This window comes from Moschus berezovskii, chromosome 3 (assembly GCF_049115385.1).
Source record: "Moschus berezovskii isolate FMDL1 chromosome 3, NW_MosBer_1.0, whole genome shotgun sequence".
NCBI lineage: Eukaryota > Metazoa > Chordata > Mammalia > Artiodactyla > Moschidae > Moschus > Moschus berezovskii.
This window is the reverse complement of record NC_142462.1, coordinates 90,603,011-90,622,847: the sequence shown is the minus strand read 5'-3', so window position 1 is coordinate 90,622,847 and position 19,837 is coordinate 90,603,011. Positions and strand designations below refer to the sequence as shown.

Sequence of the window (19,837 nt, the reverse complement as noted above, 5' to 3'; positions counted from 1 at the left end):
AAACTTCTATTAAAAGTCCACGGAATGCAAAGCACAGTATATGATGAGTCATACTTGAAATATATCAAAGTAATATCTCAGAATTTTAAATTTTATTAGCACTTCACATTTATTTATATGGAGAAAATAACATTGTAAAAGAAGCAGAGTCAGACTGGGCCCTCACCACCAACACTGGATGCTAAAGGGCAAACACCGCTGAGCTTGGAATCCCGTCCTCAGTGTAGTGATGTTCTCAGCCTTCTTGCTTGATTGAAATCCAGCTCTTCCCTGGGGGGACTGATTGCCCTGTAGCCTTCTCAAGTGATGGCTGTTTTTTCTCCCTTGGACTACTGGGCTTCGAGTTTAAGTGTCCTTTTTGATGCTCATTTTCACTTTCCGAATGTTCTTGTTGCTCTTTAAAACTATGGAGCTTTGATGCTCGCGTCATCAGACTGCTCCACTCTTGCCTCCCAGCTGCAGTTACTTACTGACCTCTGAGTTGTTCTTCCCCTTCCACCCTCCCCCCATACCCTACCCTTGATACCTCACCCATTCTTTGAAGATTTTAATTTGTTTCATTGTCACTCCTATTTCTTGATTTCGATATCCATGTGGATGATCCTTCAAATCTTAGCTTTCTCTGCCATTCCTCTGTTGATCTTATCTTCCCCTCAACTCAGCTACTCCTGTCCTAGTCATTCTTTCAACTTTATGGCTGCCAGTAACATTACCCCTACAGTAAGTCTCAATTCAGGCACTCTATTTATACTACTCTTTGAACCCCTCCCACAAGTTTGCAGCCCACTTTACTACTCTGACTCCAACTGCCTTTCTTATTAAAATCACTCACTCTCTAATACATATCTTCAGTTGCCTTGGCACCCTCTTGCTTTCCTGTATTCGCATAAAAAAGCCAAATCTGTTCAAATTCAATCGCCACAAACAATGTTTAAATCCATTATATGTCTGCACCTATGCAGCTGGACAATGCTAGAAAAAAAACGCAACCATGACCACTAGTTTCACTTTACTTCACGATACTAACCTCATGTGAGCCCTTAAGGCTACCCAACAATTACACTGCAATTAAATGTTTCATCAGTTCTAAAAACATTTTCATAATATCTGTGAAATGAGGATGTCTTATATATGCCACTAGGGTATGTCATACTTTAATTGGTAGGTTTTCCCTTTTTTAGTGTTACTGAAAATAATGGGGTATCTTAAAATCAAGGGTATCTGATAAAGTACAGCATAATTCTCTAGTTCTTTTCATTCTCTTGTTTCTCTACATGATCATGTAATACTTTTTCTCTGCTCTACTCAAATTTTCAGTATTTAATTCCTTTATTTGCTAGAGCTGCCAAGACAGCATTCTTGCTTTGTTCTCACGTAGTCTTTCCTCTGTGTGCCAAAGTTTGAGAAATCTGTCACTGCTTTAAATTCAAGATTTGTAATACAACCATATCCTTCTACAGGAATCTCATCCCTTATTCTATAGGCTCATGCCATGGTGTTAATTAATTTTAAAAAAATCAATCACTCATTCCCAATAAGCTGTTGAATTTCAAAATGGCCCTAATATGTAGAATGTTAACAAACAATGACAATTCCTTTATATCTACATATTATGGGAATATTTATGACAGTTACGCAACTGATTATAATCCCAATTTAAAAAATAACTCTTCCCTCCCCGCCTTCCCCCACAGATCCCTGTTCTAACAAGTATATAAAAAGCATTTACTGAAAATGTGTACATTTTCCTGTTAATCACTCAGAACAAAGTTTCGAATGAACTGATGATCCAGGGTTGGAATTCAGATTATAGGTGATTTTGTTTGACTCAGTGCTTAAACATTTAAAAAATCAGTTTAAAACTGAGAGGGTTTGTGTAAAAAAGTCCAGATTTTTGTCAGTTGCAAGTTGTTTAAAAAAATGGGACAATCCGGCAACACTGCATTTTTATACTGGATATTTAGTACACTCTTAAAAAGTGACTGATTTCTTAGTTGCTTTCACATGTCACAAGAGCTAGGAAAAAGATGGCAAGAGCAGTGTTTCCTCCTCTTGCCCCTTGTCTCTGGTATCTGAATCTTGAGGGATTAGGGATTATGACTTTCAAAGGATTAATAACAATTTTAAAGACTAAAGGGAAAGGTAATATGCAATATTTATTTTAGTGTTGCTTTTGCATTATTAAATTATAGATATGCGTTAAGAGTCACCTGGTAAAACCAAAAGCATGTTGATACTTTATGATGAAAGTTAACCCTAATTATAAAGTAAAAAGAAATGAAATTTTAGGGCTGGAGTATTTATCCCAGACAATGTGCTCACCTAAAAAAAAGAATAGAACTCTTGACAGTTCCTTGAAGTCTTCTATTATTCTAGCCTCATAAACTAGAGGCTTTGATGTTATTTAGTTACTTTCTTATTTATATTACTTTATTTCTTAAGTGTCGCAAAATTAGTGACCTAGCAGCATTTGGTTAGTATATGTGGCCCAGACATTCACTGATGTTGTACACTGGTGTAATGAAGTGTGTGAAAATTGCTGAGTCGTGCCCGACTCTTTGTGACCTCAAGGTCTACACAGTCCATGGAATTCTCCAGGCCAGAATACTGGAGTGGGTAGCCTATCCCTTCTTCAGGGGATCTTCGTGACCCAGGATTTGAACTGGGGTCCCCTGCATTGCAGGTGGATTCTTTACCGACTGAGCTATCAAAGTGAAAGTCGCTCAGTCGTGTCGAACTCTTTGTGACCCCATGGACCGTATAGTTCATGAAATTCTCCAGGCCAGAATACTGGAGTGGATAGCCTTTCCCTTCTCAAGGGGATCTTCCCAACTCAGGGATTGAACCCAGGTCTCCTTCATAGCAAGTAGATCCTTTACCAGCTGAGCCACAGAGGAAGCCCTAACAACCTAACAACCTCACCCTCATAGGACATCCCTCTGTTCTTTTCTTCCCATTTCTCATTCCAAAAACAGAGGGATTTCCAGATATCAGCTAAATTTTACTTTTAAAATCTCTATGGATTATATATTTAACCAATCAGGATTGCTGCTAAGTCACTTCAGTCGTGTCTGACTCTGTGTGACCCTATAGACAGCAGCCCACCAGGCTCCCCCGTCCCTGGGATTCTCCAGGCAAGAACACGAGTGGGTTGCCATTTCCTTCTCCAGGATTAAAGGCATAAAACAAAATTCACTTAAGTATTAAGTGGGAAGGGTCTAATACAAACATTTAAGTTTTTATAAAACCATCAGAGGACTTCCCTACTGGTTCAGAAGACTGTGCTTCCATTGCAGGGGGTGCAGGCTTAATCCCTGGGAAGTTCTGCATGCCCTGCGATGTGGCCAAAAAAACACCAAAACCCAGAAAAAAACAAAACATTGGACAACCTGAAGGAACAGGATCTAAGTTGGGCCTCTTAGAATGCTCTCTGAAAATAGTCTACTAGGAAGGATACTGCATTTAAGGCCAGGCTAGAACTCGTAAGACACCACCTCCAGCAACAGCATCTAGACAACAGGAAGACAAGGGAAGCTGCAACTAGGAACCAGGGAGATTAGAACAAGGAGCTTCAGACCCTTAGGAACCTGGCAAATGAAAACTGGAATCTCAGGAAAACTGCAGCCTTCCTAACCACTGGTAACAACCAGAAGCCAACTGAAGATGGCCTCTGATTCACTTTTGTTTCCTAAATCTTAAGCAAGTGCCTCTAACTTGCAACCCTTAATTTATATTCAGAACTCTGTGGGTGCAAGGGAGTCAGTGCATTGAAAAAACTTTTTTCTAACCTTTCCAAATAGAAGGTGATATGAAAAGTTGAGGACCAATTTATTTACTATTTTAAAATGACTTGTATTGAAGAATTTTTATAAATGTATACTTAAAAGTAAACAGGATTATAGTGACAGTTCAATTTGTGGCATTGGCATACATTGATACAAATATTTAACACATTATACATAAGGAACTGCTGCTGCTGCTGCGTCACTTCAGTCGTGTCCGACTCTGTGTGACCCCATAGACAGAAGCCCACCAGGGTCCCCCGTCCCTGGGATTCTCCAGGTAAGAACACTGGAGTGGGTTGCCATTTCCTTCTCCAATGTGTGAAAGTGAAAAATGAAAGTGAAGTCGCTCAGTCGTGTCCGACCCTTAGCGACCCCATGGACTGCAGCCCACCAGGCTCCTCCATCCATGGGGTTTTCTAGGCAATAGTACTGGAGTGGCTTGCCATTGCTTTCTCCGACATAAGGAACTAGAGAAAAACAAAGAATTACATTTCCCTTTACACAGAGACAAAAGAAATCTGCCTGTGATGCAGGAGACCAGGGTCTGATTCCTGGGTTGGGAAGTTCCTCTGGAGAAGGGAATGGCAATCCACTCCAGTATTCTTGCCTGGAGAATTCCATGGACAGAGAAGCCTGGCAGGCTACAGTCCGTGGGGTCACAAAGAGTCGAACATGACTGAGCGACTAACACACATTACACAGTGACAAACTGTGAGATTAATAATCTCAGTTTCGGAACTGTGCATTTCCATCCAGCTCTGCTATCAGGGCCATCTCTAACCCCAACTATTTCAGGAGTTTACTGAATGGTTGTTGGGAATCATTTCAGTCTGTCAATCTTCTAGTCTGTTTTCACACAGAAGCCGGAGTAAAACAGATCTTTAAAAATCAACAGATTTTATTTTTTTGAGTTTGTTTACAGAAAAAGGAACAGGAAATACAGAGAGCTCCCCCACACCCTCTCATCCCCCTCCCACTTCCAGTTTCCTGTTATTGACATCTTGCATTAGTGGTACATTTATTACAATTGATGAACCATTATTGACACATCATTAACTAAAATCAGAGTAGATTCTTTGTGTTGTCCATTCTATGGGTCTGGGCAAATGTATAACAACATATATCCACCATTACAGTAACAGGATAGTTTCAAGGGCCTAAAAATCCCACGCTGTACATGTTCATTCCTCCTTCCACTTAATCCACCTCTCCCAACTCCTGGCAATCTGATCTTTTTACTGTCTCCCTAGTTTGCCTTTTCCAGACTGTCACATGTTGGCATTCTATAGTATGTAGCCTTTTCAGATTGGCTTTCACTTAACTGTTACACTTTCAAGGGCCTTCCATGACTTTTTGTGACTTGATATGTTTATTTTATTGCAAATAACAATCCATTGTGTGGATGTACCAGTTTGTCCATTTACCTATTGAAGGACTTTTCTGAATAAAACTGTTGTAAATATTGGTGTGCTAGTTTTTGTGTGGACATAAGTTTTTTGACTCATTGAATTGCTGGACTGTTTGCTAAGGGTATATTTAGTTTTCTAAGAAATTGCCAACTATCTTCTAAATTGGCTCTACCATCTTGCATTCCCACTAGCAATGAAAGTTCATATTGCTCCACATCCAGCCAGCATTTGGTGTCTGTCAGTGTTTTGGATTTTTGCCGTTGGATTTAATAATTTTAACAATGGTATTTTGTTGTTTTGCAAATATTTTCTCCCCACTTGTGGCTTTTCATTCAACATCTTTTGGATAGCAGAAATTTTCAGTTTTAATGAAGTCCAACTTGTTTTTTCTTTTACGGATCATGCGTTTAGCTATGTATCTAAAAAAGTACTGAAGATCACCTAAATTTTCTATGTATCTTCTTTATAGGTTTGCGTTTTACATTTAGTTTATTATTCATTTTGAGTTTAGTTTATGAAAGGTCTAAGTAAGGTCTATATCCAGATTCACTTTTTTTAAATGTGGATTCCCAGTTGTTCTGTTCGAACACCATTTGTTGAAGACTATCCTTTCTTCATTGAATTGCCTTGATCCTTTGTCAAAGAACAATTGACTATATTTGTGGGGTCTGTTTCTGGTCCATTAACTAGCTGCTTATTCTTTCACCATTACCACATCGTCTTGGTTACTGAAGCTTTATACTAAGTCGAGGGCTGGCTATGTCAGTCATGCCACTATGTTCTTCTCAATGCTATATCAGCTATTTTAGGTCTACTGCCTTTACAATTAAACTTTAGAATAAATTTGTCAATATCCATAAAATAACTTTCTGTAGTTTTAATTGAAATTGTGTTAAATCTACAAAGCAAGTAGGGAAGAACTGATATGTTGACAATATTGAGTCTTCCTGTCCATGTACATGGAATATTTCCATTTATTTTTTTAAAAAATTGCTTTCACCAGTTTATTAGTTGTCCCTGTATAGATGTTGTGGATGTTTTAAGATTTATACCTAAGGTTTTTTTTTTTTTTTTGGTATTGGGTTTTAAGTTTCAAATTTAAATTGTTCATCACTGGCATATAAGAAAGCAATTGACTTTGTATATTAACTTTGTATACTGAAACTGCTATAATTGTAACTACTGAATCCTGCTTCCAGGTTTTTTGTTTTGTTTTTGGTGATTTTCTAGGTAGATACTCATGTCATCTGAAAATATTTCTTCCTTATCAATCTATAATCTTTATCCGTCCCCCGCTTTATGTGAAAGATGTCTTAAGATGTGAAAAGCAGTGCTAAGAGGGGACATCCTTGCCTTGTCCCTGATCTTGGTGGAAAAGCATTTAGTTTCTCACCATTTAGTATGATATTAGCTGTAGGTTTTTGTAGATGTTCTTTATCAAGTTAAAGAAGATCGGTTCCTAGTTTGCAGAGAGTTTTAATCATGAATGGGTGCTGGATTTTGTCAAATTCTTTTCCTACACGTATTGATAATATATATTTTTTTCTTTTTTAGTCTGTTGATATGATGGACTACCTTGATTGATTTTTGAATGTTGATCTAGCCTTGCACACCTGGAGTCCCACTTGTTCATGGTATATAATTCTTTTAATACACTGTTGGATTTAAGTATAAAAACGAGGTCATGGCCAGCAGATTATTGTACAAAGTTCATGAGCAAATCCAATCTACTATCACAATGCTAAGTAAATAAACATAAATTTTATGCACAAATTAAGTTTTCTTTTCTATACTCTAATGTTGATAGTTAACAATACCTGGAGAACAATATTAAATACAAATCTAAGAATGTTTTAGGAATAGTCTTTGCCCTTCTGAGTAAACACTTAAAGTATATTTAACCTAGATTTTTTGGTAACTGCTATGTATTCTCTGACTGTAAAAAAACAACTCTATAAACATATTTGCATTTCTCAAGTACTTCTGACAGTCTTACAAAGAGCTTTCTCATTACATTCTGACTTAGACAAGTTTCAGTTGCATTAATTGGGGGTTGTAATTTTCATAATCACAAAAAATTGACCTATTATCTTACGTTTCCCCCACTGATTTGTAGTGCTATCTCAACCAAGTATCAAGTTTTTATGTGTGTGTGAATTTGTTTCTGAGTTCTCTATTTTTGTTTCTTTAGTCTCTTTACGCTCAGAGTACACCAATCAGTCATTAGTTTTACAAGTTTCTTTATCTGGTAGAGCAAGCCTGCTTACATTTTTCTTCTTCAACATTTTTATGACTAACCTTGACACTTTCCTCTTCCATTTAAACACGAATCATTTTGCAGGGTCCACCAAAATTATTTTGAGATTCGACTGGAGGTGAATTTATAGATTAATTTAGGGAGAATGACATATGTACAACACTGTATCTTTCCATGCATGAGTATCTTCTTCTCCATTTAGTCATGCTTTTAAAGGAATTCTTCCAAAATATTTTGTAATCTTCTGTGGTCTCCTCAAACCCTCTTCCTATCTAGATTTACGGCAGCTTGCTCTATGGAGTGTGGGGCATATTATTGCATTTTCTGACTGATTTGTAGGAATGCTGTAATTATATATTGTTCTTGGGTCCAGAAAAATAGTTCCAAAAAATTTGCCTCCCTTGGAGTATGGCAACCCACTCCAGTATTCTTGCCTGAAGAATACCATGGACGGGGTCCCAAGAGTTGGACAAGACTTACTGACTAAACCATGGAATTGTACACAGACAGTAACATTATCTGCAAATAAATTCAGTTTCATCTCTTTTGTTCTTTCATACTTGATAAAAAATTTGGGGGAGGGCTGTGCTGGATCTTCATTGCTTTGCTCAGGCTTTCTCTAGTGGTGGTGAGTGGGCTTCTCATTTCGATGACTTCTCTTGCTGCAGGGCAGGGCTTTAGTAGTTGCAGCTCATGGACTCTATAAAGTGTGGTCTCAGTAGTTGTGGGTGTACTGGCTTAGCTGCCCCAAGGCATGTGGAAACTTCCCAGACCAAGGATTGAACCTGTGTTGCCTGCACTGGCAGGCAAATTCTTAACCACTGGACTACCAGGGAAGGCCTAAACAATGCATTTTCTTCATCCACTGAGTTACTAGTATAAATTTTTTTCCTTTAAGCAATTAATAAGGTGTATTAGAGAAATAAATTTTTAGATGTTGAGCCATCGCTGCAATCCTGAGATACACCCTATTAGTTGTTTTTTGTTTTGTGAGCAACTGTTGAATTGTCTTGTTAGGATTTTTAGCAACAATGTCTATAAGTGAAATGATCTATTTCCATTTATATTGTCCTTGGTCTGGTTTGAGATGTTAATACCATACGTGTGGTGGATACTTTTTTTAACTAAAGTATAGTTAAGTATAGGAGTTAAGTATTACATGAAGGCTCAGTAAGTCTGACATCATTTGTGGGGAGAATACTCATGATTATCAGCTCGGTATCTCTAATGGTTACTGGTTTATTCTGAGTTTCTATTCCTTTCTGAGTCAATATTAATGATGTATTTTTATAAAATATACATTTCACCTATGCTTTCAAATACTTTGATGTAAAGTTACTCATCTCGGTTTGGGTGACTTTTAAAGCCTTTATTGGTTCTAGTATGATTTCTTCAGTTAATCATCAGTATACCAGAAAAAACTAGTCATCATTTGTTATCTGGGTCCAATGATCCTTTTCATTTTTAAAAACATTTTAAAGTTATTTGGCAAAAATGTAGAGAATGAGTTAGTAACAACATTATTAGACATCTTAATAAGAATGTAAACATAGGAAACCCAAAATTTTATTCAGTATTTTTGTGGTTTTGAAAGTATTTAATATACAAGATGGGTAGCATCACATGAACATAAATGCGTGTTCATTAACTGTCATCAACCTAGTATATTCATTTTATGAACCTTGACTCCAGAGTTTAACTACATCTCTAATGTATTTCACACTATATTAACACACTTCTTGTTCTTTTCACATTTGCATCTTCATAATGCAATACATTTAAGAACTTTGATGTCATATTTTCGTAAAGAAAAGGATCGTCTTTTTTTTGCCTCATAATTGCAAAACTTTCACTTTCAGATTTATGAACAGCAATTAGAATGGTAACTCCAACTGATTTTTCACTTTTACATCATTTATTGCCTTTCAATAAATTCTGAATATACATCTGCCTTATTTGTCTACATACAATTCTGGGTGATAAACAAAAGATGTTTTTGTCACAAAGTACAGTGATGACAACGTCTTTCCTCCTGGATAACTGAGTAAATGAGAGTATCTTATTTCTTTTGTCCTTAGAAATATTGTTCATTCATTGATTCTTGAGCTTGAGAAAAATTTTCTAGGATATTGTCATATGAAAATTTATAGTCTTAAGTTTGCTTGTAAGAGCCCAGAGTGCTGATTCATTTAATAATCATGAAAAACCTATTTTCTTTTCCTTGCCATTATGGATGAAAAATGAAAACTGCTAAATTCCTGCTGCTGTGGCTAAGTCACTTCAGTCGTGTCTGACTCTTTGTGACCCCATGGACTGTCCATGGGATTTTCCAGGCAAGATTACTGGAGTGGGTTGCCATTTCCTTCTCCAGAGTATCTTCCCAACCCAGGGATCAAACCTGCATCTCTTGTGTCTCCTGCACTGGCAGGCAGGTTTGTTCCTACTAGCACTACCTGGGGAGCCCTTAATTTTCTTTTCCTTACCATTATGGATGAAAAATGAAAAATGCCAAGTTCCTAATTGTGCCCAAGTAAAAGCTTAATAAACATTTACAGAGATTGTGTCTCTAGACCTCTTTTACCCTCTTGAAAGGTGATGCAGGATTTAGTAAGGCAATGCGAAGAAATCAGAAGGATGGTGCAACTGGTAATTCATTTCACTATTCTTCTAGGGTGATTCCATCACTATTGTTTTCCTACTGTAGTCCTTTTTCAAATATAATTCCTGATGTTACAGCAAAGCTTAAATTTATATTTTTCCTTTTTTCCATCAATACTATTTTTTTTTTTTTTTTGGTGCACAATGCAGCTTGAAGGTTCTCAGTTCCCCAACCAGGAATTGAGCCCAGGCCATGGCAGTGAAAGCCTAGAATTCTAACCAACAGGCCACCAGGGAAATTCCTTTTCATCAATTTCTATTGACTTCAGTTAATCCAATGAAGAGGTTTTTTTTTGTTGTTGTTGACATTCTCCATAATTGTGTCTTCTGTCTTACTAATTTTTTGAGGGAGGATATTTTTGCTTTTAAATTTACTGAACACTTTTGGTCAGGAAATATGATCTATCAAATCCTTGAAATGTGCAAAGACTCTGATTTAGAACGTGTATAAAAAATTTGTTAAATACTTGAAAAAATATGTATATATCACATATAATTTCTATTTTATACACCAGTTCTTTTTCTCCCTGCAAATTCTATATCTGCTTGTTATATCCATGTCTTGTGCGTGCTCAGTCGCTTCAGTTGTGTCCAACTCTCTGAGACCCCAGGGACCATGTAGAGGTGTGCTAAAATTCCCCCTATGATTTGAAACTTTTCATAGCTTTTTATGTATCTTTTCTTAACCAACAAATAGATTCCATTATCTCTAATCTTATCTGAAAATATGCCTTTTAAAAGATTTTACTTTTTTAAGATTAGGTGTTACTATTGGAATATCTGGATTTACTCTTGTCATTTACTTCTTTTCCTCCTTTCCTGACATCTCTTGGATTTATGCTTTACCATATTCCTCCTTCTCCCTCCTCTGATGGTTTGAGAGCTTTAAATTTTTTAGTCATGTATTTTCTAAAGTAATTTTGAGAAGTGATGTACCCTTTTATACTTTAACATAAAAACATTTTTAAGTTTCAAACTGTAAAGAAAGTCATTTCAGTAATACTGACATTTTAAGCTAATTGTCTTAGTAATTTGCTATCTAAAAACACTTAACATAGTAGGAAATTTTATACTACCTTATTCCCAATTCATGTTTCTATTTCCCCATGTAACTTTTATCTCATTGTAATGAAAGTGTAATGTTTAGAAGTCCTTTACTGATATCCTGTCATACATCTGTTTCTCAAAAATGTGTGAAAAATAAATTGAAATTTAAAAAATATATTTCAAATGGCTATAAAACTTCAAGTTTGAAGACTGTTATCTGGATTATCATTACTATTCAAACAATAAATATTACTAATTGCTAGATGAGACAATTATATTACTATTAAACTATAGATAAAAATGCTGAAAGTGAAAAGGGACAGAATAAGTGAAAAGTGAAAAGGGAGAGAATTTTGTCATAGTGATGTCACTTTTTAAGTTATATGCCAGAAATAATAAATTGATCATCAAATTATTTTTAATGATCTTTAATTGATAATCTGATTAAGCTTTTTCCAATTTTGTTGAAAACAAAGAACTGAAGAACCACCCTTACTGAAGTCTTTTGCTGGTCAGGCCATTTTCTTTCTCAATTCCTTGGAAACTTAACTAAAAGTTAAGACATCAAGATGTCTTTACCAAGACATCACTTATTCACTGAGCATCATCTTGCTTATGGAGCTTAAAATTAAGACAATCCTGAGTCTAAATATCCCCATAAAACTGGAAATTGCACATATTTATTGAGGATAACTCTACATAGGTTAGAAGCATGATTTTACATTTGAAAAATATGCCTTTTACAGAATTAGAACAGAATATAAATATCTGAGAAGAATTTATCCTAATTTAAGTAAAGTTGAATTTCTAATGTTACATGAACTTTCCTAGACTGTTCTGTAAAACATTTACACCTATACCTATACATGAATAGACGTTCTGCTTTTTAAAAGTATTGTTTAAGGTGTTTTATCAAACTAAGATGCACATTTTAACATCTCTGAAATTTAGATGCAACCTATAATCAACAGCATATTATAGTTTAGTTGGCAGCATTTTTACTAAGTGGTACATAAGGGATTATATATAATCATGTAATAAGTTTCTTAGATGAATATTAGAATAAAAATTAAGGGCAAATCAGCAAAGATGTTGGGTCACTACTAAGTTCAGGGTTTATACAACACATACTTATGACTATAATGTTTTATTTATAGTAAAATCCACAATATGTTTCAGTTAATTTAAATGTAAACACAAAGTAGAAATGAAAAAAAAAAAGTCTCAAAGACAGTAAGTAGGTGATTTGGGCCAGGTAAGAAATATGGATTTACAGAATCTAATAATGAACTGGCAAAGGATAATAATGTTTTCCATAAGAATCTGAAAAATGCTCTAGAAAATATAAAAACCACAAACTTACCTCTGAAACAAGATGTTTTAACTTGAAGATCTAAGGTTAATATATCAGAAATAAACATGGAAATTTTAACTTCTCCTTGAAATCATGCAAATTATATTATTAAGACAGGTTTGAGACACATTCTTCAAGCTCTTTATCATTATTGAAAGTGGAGAAAAGACAGTTTGCTTGACAGCAGATTCACCAAAACCCATCATGCTTTTATACCAGTATTGAATAGATGAGATAGATAAGGCAAGCAATTTTATCATGTGTTTCCTAAAAATAAGGAGTCTTTCTCTTCATGTTATGTTCATGCTCTCTTTGTTTTACTTTCACATGATTCACACACAGGAAAAATCATTTTTTGAATAGTCAGTAGACAAAAAAGGAAAGGCAAGGTCATTAAACAAAAACTGTCATCGCTCTATCTTTGTATCCCCACATCGGCCAATATAACTGATTTCTAAGACCACACTTCACCCATAATGAAAATAAATGAACTTTTCATTATACTTCCTTAGGCAGTCAGAACACTCTGCTCAAGTTGAAAGGCCAGGGACATAACTTTACATCTTGATGAGGTACAGGAAAGGTTCTGGGAGTCTGAGGGACCTGAAATATTGTTGGTATCATTTTTGAAAAACAAAACCTGCCATAGGTTATCTTCTGTCAAGTGGGAGAAGGGTAATTATGAAAAGGCAGAAGGGAAACTATAGAGAACGAGCATCATCCACTGATGACAGAAATGTTCTTTAACCACATCATTTTAACAAAGAGTACATTTGGGATTTGAGGATCTGGATCTGAATCCCTTAAAGCTATCTTTGTCTTTAAGACCCAGCTATAGATTATAGTTCTGTTCTTCAATTATATGAATATTTAAGAAGCATGCTTAACTGTAAATTTCCCTAAAAAGGTTATTTAACATTTCTATGGAGGTAAAAATGTACATTCTGGAACAATTAAAAGTCATTTTTCATTTAAAATCATCAATTTCTTCACTCAGCTAAACAAAATAGGCTAGTAACAAACAAATTAATATCAATGTTTAAAGAAGACCTTTGATAACTATGTACACTAATAACCAGAGCAAAAAAGCAATGTACATTTACTGAGGACAAAAATGTTTCTTTTAAAATCAGAAAGGTCAGATATCTGGAAGCAGATGTTGGTAACTTGGCAAAAAAGAAATTCTACATTTATTTGTTTAAGATTACACTTATAAACTAGTAAAAATGTACATAAGCCATTAGAAAATTATAATTTGAATGTCTTACAAATATGCTAATGTATATTAGCATAAAACATCTGACTTTTAAAATTTTTGTCAATAATCCAGTGATCTCTAAGCAAAGCCTTAATAATTATTTCTAAATGCCATTTCTTAGAGATTTTCTTACCCACAAAGTTCAGTAAAAATATTCTACTTGCTCTAATTTTCATCACACATCATGACCTCAAATCATCTAGAAAGACGTTAAGTAGGACATTCCCTTTAGAATATTGGGGGGGGGGGCGGAAATTACTATCTTCTTTGTATACAGCAGATAAAGGCATAGCAATACAGTAGTTATAATCAGAATGTCAACATCCATTCACCAAATATTTATTAAGCACCTACTATTTTCCAGGCATCATTCTCAGAGCTGAGGATATAGGGGTGAGTGAGAAAGTAACAGCTGCCATTTAGAGTGCTTACTATGTGCCAGGCTCTGGCCTAACAGTTTTCACACACGTAAACCCATTTAATCCTCAAACACAACACCTCTATGACATGGGTACTGTTAACCTTTTCATTTTACACATAAGAAAATTGAGGCACAGAGAAGTTAAATGACTCACCTAACTAGTCTGCCTCTGAATTTCTCTATCCCACATCTTTCAGTATAGTAATAGTACTGGAATATAGTAACAGTAGTAGTCCTGAGTCTCATGAAGCTTTTATTAATCTAAATCCTTCCCTTATTTTCTGTTTTGCCTTTGTGAAAGAACTAACATACAAATAGAACTGGTTACGGCTCAAATAACTGGTATGACCATTTCACTTTTAGAAGTTTCTTTCTGGGAATGTTTAAACAAAATTTTAATGAGCTACACTTTCATCTTATATTGACCCCAAAATACCTAAAAAGCCTGAATGTTCTAAGATTTAGTTTTGATAAATAGCTGTGGAAAATGAAAATCCCTTTATATTTTTCTCATTACCATAGGCATAGGTACACAGCATTCTGTTCTTTGGAAAACTTTTCTTTAGTCCAGGTAGGCCTAGTGGGTCTAAGATCATGGGACTCTGCCTCATTCTAGGGATGGGTCCATGTTCAAATTTATTATGCTACGCCACCTTGATCATAGTTATTGGATCAAGACTACAAAAAAAGACCAAGCATGACCAATCTATCTTCACTGGGATTGACAAGAGTTGGGAAATATTCTCTTCACAATGGAAATGATTTGAGACTGCTGATAGCCATCTTCCTAGACTCAAGAGAAAATGATTCCACAACACTGTGAGATACAGAGTAGAGAAATTCAGACACAAAATTCTTTAATCTAGCTATGCAAGAAATAGGTCCATCCTTGCCATTTTCAGTTAAATGAGTATAAAGGCTAGAAATAGTTTTAAATTTAAGCTTAAGTGGGTTTCTCTTAACTTTCTACCAAGTTTCAATGCATTTTCACAAAAGCATTACATAAAATATGGACACAGAACAATGGTTATAATATGAACAGAAATCTTTTTTATTCTCTTCCTTTACTCCCTTTCCCTATGAACAAATATATAGACCTGTCTACAGCACAAAGTATGGTCTATCTATTTTCAAAAGCAGTATCCAAAATATATACTTATGAATTCTAACTATGTGATTACAAAGCATCATTTTAATAATTCTTTTTTAGCATATGACAAGAGCACAATATAGCTAGAAAGACAAACTGCTTTATTTTAAAACACTGGAAAAAAACATTAAAAGGCAAATGTCCATTATATAACCAAGAATGTTAAATATTTGGAAAATGTCAATCTTCTAAATTGTGGTAGGCACTTCCAGAGAGCTAAATATTGCAAATTATCCTACCATATGTCTTCTGTAATACTAAAAATACTTGATATGATGAAACACACAACTAATTACCCAATCAAAGTTACCATGTTAGGTTTCAATTTAATTACAAGTAAAGTTTTGTCCAGATGTTCCTGACACATGAAGCTTCCAGTTGAATTTCAGAAATGTTAACAAAAGTATCTTCCTTTTTTGCCTGTGAAAGTTTGAGTATTGCTGTATTGTTGGCTTATATCCACTACAGATACTGGTTCTAGGCCAGCCCAAGGGTCTTCAAGCATTGAAGGCTTGAAATAACTCTCCAACTCATTAGACATTCTCTTTTCTCTACCACGCCCTGATCCAAATGGTGTAGATGTCCTTGGAGAACCCTTTAGGAAAAAAATCATTAGTTAAAGACATTTAGCAGAGGTAAGAATGGAACTTTTTCTTTAGCAGCTAGTGGGGGTCACACCCCTAGTTAAAAGTTATGTCTTGAACCCAGTTATGTTCAAAGTCCATGCTTCTTTTAATCTAGTGTTTTAAAAAAGTATTTAAACCAATTTGATATATTTATTAATAATTTTATGCCCACTGTCAGTTCAAATCCTTTTGGATTTCTAATGTGATAACTTTGCCAAATGAAAAACTGATGATGAAATCAGAATTGTAGTTTTCTCTCAGTTATTTCCCTATTCTTTCTGGAGGCAAATTAAAACTCTTTTTACCCTACAGCTTCAAAATTTCTAAACCTTCCCATCTCATTAGCTCCACACTCAAAGAGGTGTTTTGGTTTAGCATAAAGTTGGAAAACTACTACGCACATTTAAGTTGTAAACCACAGAATCCTAGAATCGCTACAAAGACTTGGAGCAGAAGCCAGTGTATTCGGAAAACCAAGGTAAAAAAAAAAAAAAGTGGAAGAAGAAAAGAAAAAGGTGTCAACAGTAGGGAGATGGCACTAGCCTATAACTCTAGAGAGATGCGCTCTACGCTAGGGATTCGTTCGCTATTCTTCCCCCTCGGAGAGCGGGGACTCGGCATAGTCTACTGCAACCAACGGGCCCTGCCCCTGACAAAGGAGACGGGATTAAGGAAATCTGTGCACAAGCGGCACTGTACTGGAGAAAAAGCAGGAGGGCTCCAGAAACAAGTCGGGCTCTGCCACTTCGTAGAGCATTCCAAAGAAAGCTACACTTCTCTGAGCCTCAGTTTATTCATCGGCAACGCAGGGCTAACGACAGTATCCCACCTCATAGAGGAGTCAAAATAATCCGAAAAGGGAGTACCATGCCTGCCATACAGTAAGAGCTCGGCAAACGCTGGCTATTATTACCTGGGGGTGGGTCTGCTGCTGCCCTGGCGAGTAGCCGAATTGCTGCTGGGACCCCGCGGGGGACTTGGAGTAGTTGCCAGGGTAGCCGCCAGGGGACGGAGACCCGAACCGGCCCCCAGGGAAGCTGCCGCCGTGTCGCGGAGAGAGGCTGCTCCCGTAAGGCCTAGATCGGGGCCCGTACGGCGGCGTGTGGTGTGGACTCCCGTACCCGTCCCGCGGGGATGTCGGCCGCGGTCCGCCTCCGCTCTGGGTACCCCGGAAGCTGCCCCCGCTACCCCAACCTCCTACACCCGGGCCGGGGTAAGGAGGAGTCGGGGGTCGAAAATCCTGTCGCTGCATCTCGGTGGACGACGACGACAACTATCTCCCTGGCGCGTTCTCCTGCCGGAACTGTCGCGAGCAACCCTTCGCTTATACTTGGCGGTCCTTTACCAAAACACTCCTCCGTCCTCCAGCATTATGTAGCACATTGGTTCCGGCCTCACAGAGGTTCCGCTAGGGCGGTGGGATAAGTAGGTTATCGAATTGGGTACAGATTGAGTTAAATGAAGGAAGGAGGAGGAAAAAATGGATAAAGGAAAGGCCAAACACAGGGGAAGCCCCAGCAGTGGCCTTTGAAATCTCGCGGGCTTTGGGTGGGACTGACCGACTAGACACCTGTCCAGAGCTGGGTGGGTGGCTCGGAGCGCTGGGCCAGGCCGGGCCCGGCCCCTCCCACCTGGTGCCGGGAGAGGGCTGAGCTGTCCGCGGGCGCCCCTAGTGGCCGCGCGAGCGCGGAGTTCTCCACTCGGGGAGCCAGGATTTGTGAGCGGCGCGCAATGCTGGCATCGCTGGCGAGGGTCGCGGCTCTGCGGAGAACCGGCCTGTTCTCCCGCCGGGGCGGCGGGACGGGGCTGTGGACCGGCCGCCCGCAGTCAGGTACCCTCCGAAACTCGGCCCAGGCGGCGAAAGAGACCCCAGTCCCAGCCTTTCCGCTCAGGCGTCAGTCCGAGCCGGGCGCCGCGCTCTCCTGCAGTATCCGCTGACCCCGCCGCCCGCCCTCTGACCTTTCGCTTCTCCCCAGCGCCCTGGCTCCGCGGTCGCCGGGTGGTCACCCTGCCCGACGTCCGCGTCCCGGTCCGGCCCCCGCGCGGTCCTTCCGGGCGGACTCGCCTTTCTCCCTTCCTCATCCCTCCTCGTGTCCCATGTTTAAATAACTTGAAAAATGTACCCCCCCACCCCCACCCCCGCAACCAGCTGCATTTCAGAAAGGATTTCAGACTGCGTCTTTGAATAACTCGGGGGTGAGGCTGTGTTCGCAGATGCCGGACTTTATTCGCTTCCTTGTTCTTGTTAAATGCAGTCGGGTAAGGGAGGTGGTTAAGAAGCAGAGATCCTGATTTTCAAAAAGAACATTTGTCCAGAGCTCTTAAAATAATGGCCATTTCACAGACCTTTGGTTATAAAGAAAAATGTGCTCATTCAAGAAATGACCCCTAAGGTATAAACACACCTTTGAACCGAAGACCTGGCTCAGAATTTTATTTAGAAGATGAAATTTGGATTTATTGCAGTTTTCTGAAACTGACTTGATTCCCTTCGAATTTGGGGATGAAAGTCTACGGTCAGCTTGTAGGAAAAAGAATCTTAGAGAATTTTAGGATTCATTTGATTATAGCCTAATGGGTAGCGTGGACCTGTGCCTTTCAGCCTATGAACATTCTTGCAGCTTCCACTCCTCACCGCCCGTTTGACATATTCTGTGGCATGTGGCAAGCTGAAGAACGTGTTGTTTTCTCAGCTTCTATCCTTGAAGAATGGAGAAACACGCAGTTTTCCGCCATTGTTTGAGAGAATTTGGTTCTTCCGATTTCTCGTTTAGACACAAATTGTAGAATCAATCTAGGCAGGGTAATCGCATTGAGGCTTTGTGATGCAATTAAGGCCTGAGGATCCCAGATTACCCTCTTTAAACATACTTCTGTCCTGTCCAGAAATTCACCTTCCTGGACATTTTGGCTCTTAGTTTAATGCCTGATAATTGGGCTCTCAGATATTTATTGAATGAATGAGTGGGTCACATCATAACCCATGTGAGTGGGTTAGTGAGTCTCACTTGTAATTCCACCTTTAATGTCATCAACCAGTCTACCTCTTGGTGGGAGGGAGCAGAGAAATGAGGGTGGCAGGGACCAAAATTACCTTTGTTAATATTTAAATAATTAGCAAATGATTTGTTGAATTGAGTGAAGTACTGTAAGTTGTCTTTTTACTTGGCTTGTGCTTCTGGAATGTTCTTCCCTGTAGTGATATCTTGCTATCTTCCACACATATGAACTTGTATTAGAAACAAGAAATAAAGTATGAAATTTTTGACCAGTAGATTATGTATGACATTGTGCTCTTCATTATGTTTTCAGGTATTAATATATAGGAAGAGTGAGGGAGAGCACATTCTTAATAATTGTATGAAAATTGCAGATTCCACTTGGATCACTTCTGAGTATAGGCAATTTGCCTTTTTACAGATGAGAAATTGTCCAAGAGAAATTTAGTGACTGGAACGGGAATCTAACTTCTTGTTCACGGAGTTGAAGGATGGAATCCACAAACATGCAGATACTCATGGTAGGAAGTGAATAGGATTTATCAGAAAGGAGGAAAGTACAAAGCTCCCAGCATAGACACTGGGGGTGGGGGGTAGGAAAGAGTCCCCAAAAAGGTGGGGATTACAGCAGTCTTATATCTTTACCAGTATTCAGTTCAGTTCAGTCGCTCAGTTGTGTCCGACTCTTTGCGACCCCATGAATCACAGCACGCCAGGCCTCCCTGTCCATCACCAGCTCCTGGAGTTCACTCAAACTCATGTCCATCGAGTCGGTGATGCCATCCAGCCATCTCATTCTTTGTCGTCCCCTTCTCCTCCTGCCCCCAATTCCCTCTCAGCATCAGACTCTTTTCCAGTGAGTCAACTCTTCGC

General features: G+C 38.0%; 2 protein-coding genes across 3 annotated transcripts in view; one reads left to right on the top strand and one right to left on the bottom strand.

The window, feature by feature from the left end:
- Window positions 1-15,423: 15,423 nt before the first annotated feature.
- MPLKIP (M-phase specific PLK1 interacting protein) lies at window positions 15,424-17,472 on the bottom strand. The gene is made up of 2 exons (XM_055421158.2): window positions 16,879-17,472; window positions 15,424-15,934 (listed from the first exon to the last, which is right to left on the bottom strand). Exons 1-2 carry the CDS (start codon window positions 17,215-17,217, stop codon window positions 15,734-15,736), a joined length of 540 nt encoding a protein of 179 aa, XP_055277133.2. The 5' UTR covers window positions 17,218-17,472; the 3' UTR covers window positions 15,424-15,733.
- A 180-nt stretch (window positions 17,473-17,652) lies between these two features.
- The window catches only part of SUGCT (succinyl-CoA:glutarate-CoA transferase), a 791,249-nt gene continuing 789,064 nt past the window's right edge, over window positions 17,653-19,837 (top strand). For both annotated transcript variants that reach the window (XM_055421153.2, XM_055421151.2), the window contains exon 1: window positions 17,653-17,796. In XM_055421153.2, the coding sequence (XP_055277128.2) occupies window positions 17,697-17,796 (100 nt within the window). In that variant the 5' untranslated portion in view covers window positions 17,653-17,696. The remainder of the gene's footprint in view (window positions 17,797-19,837) is intronic.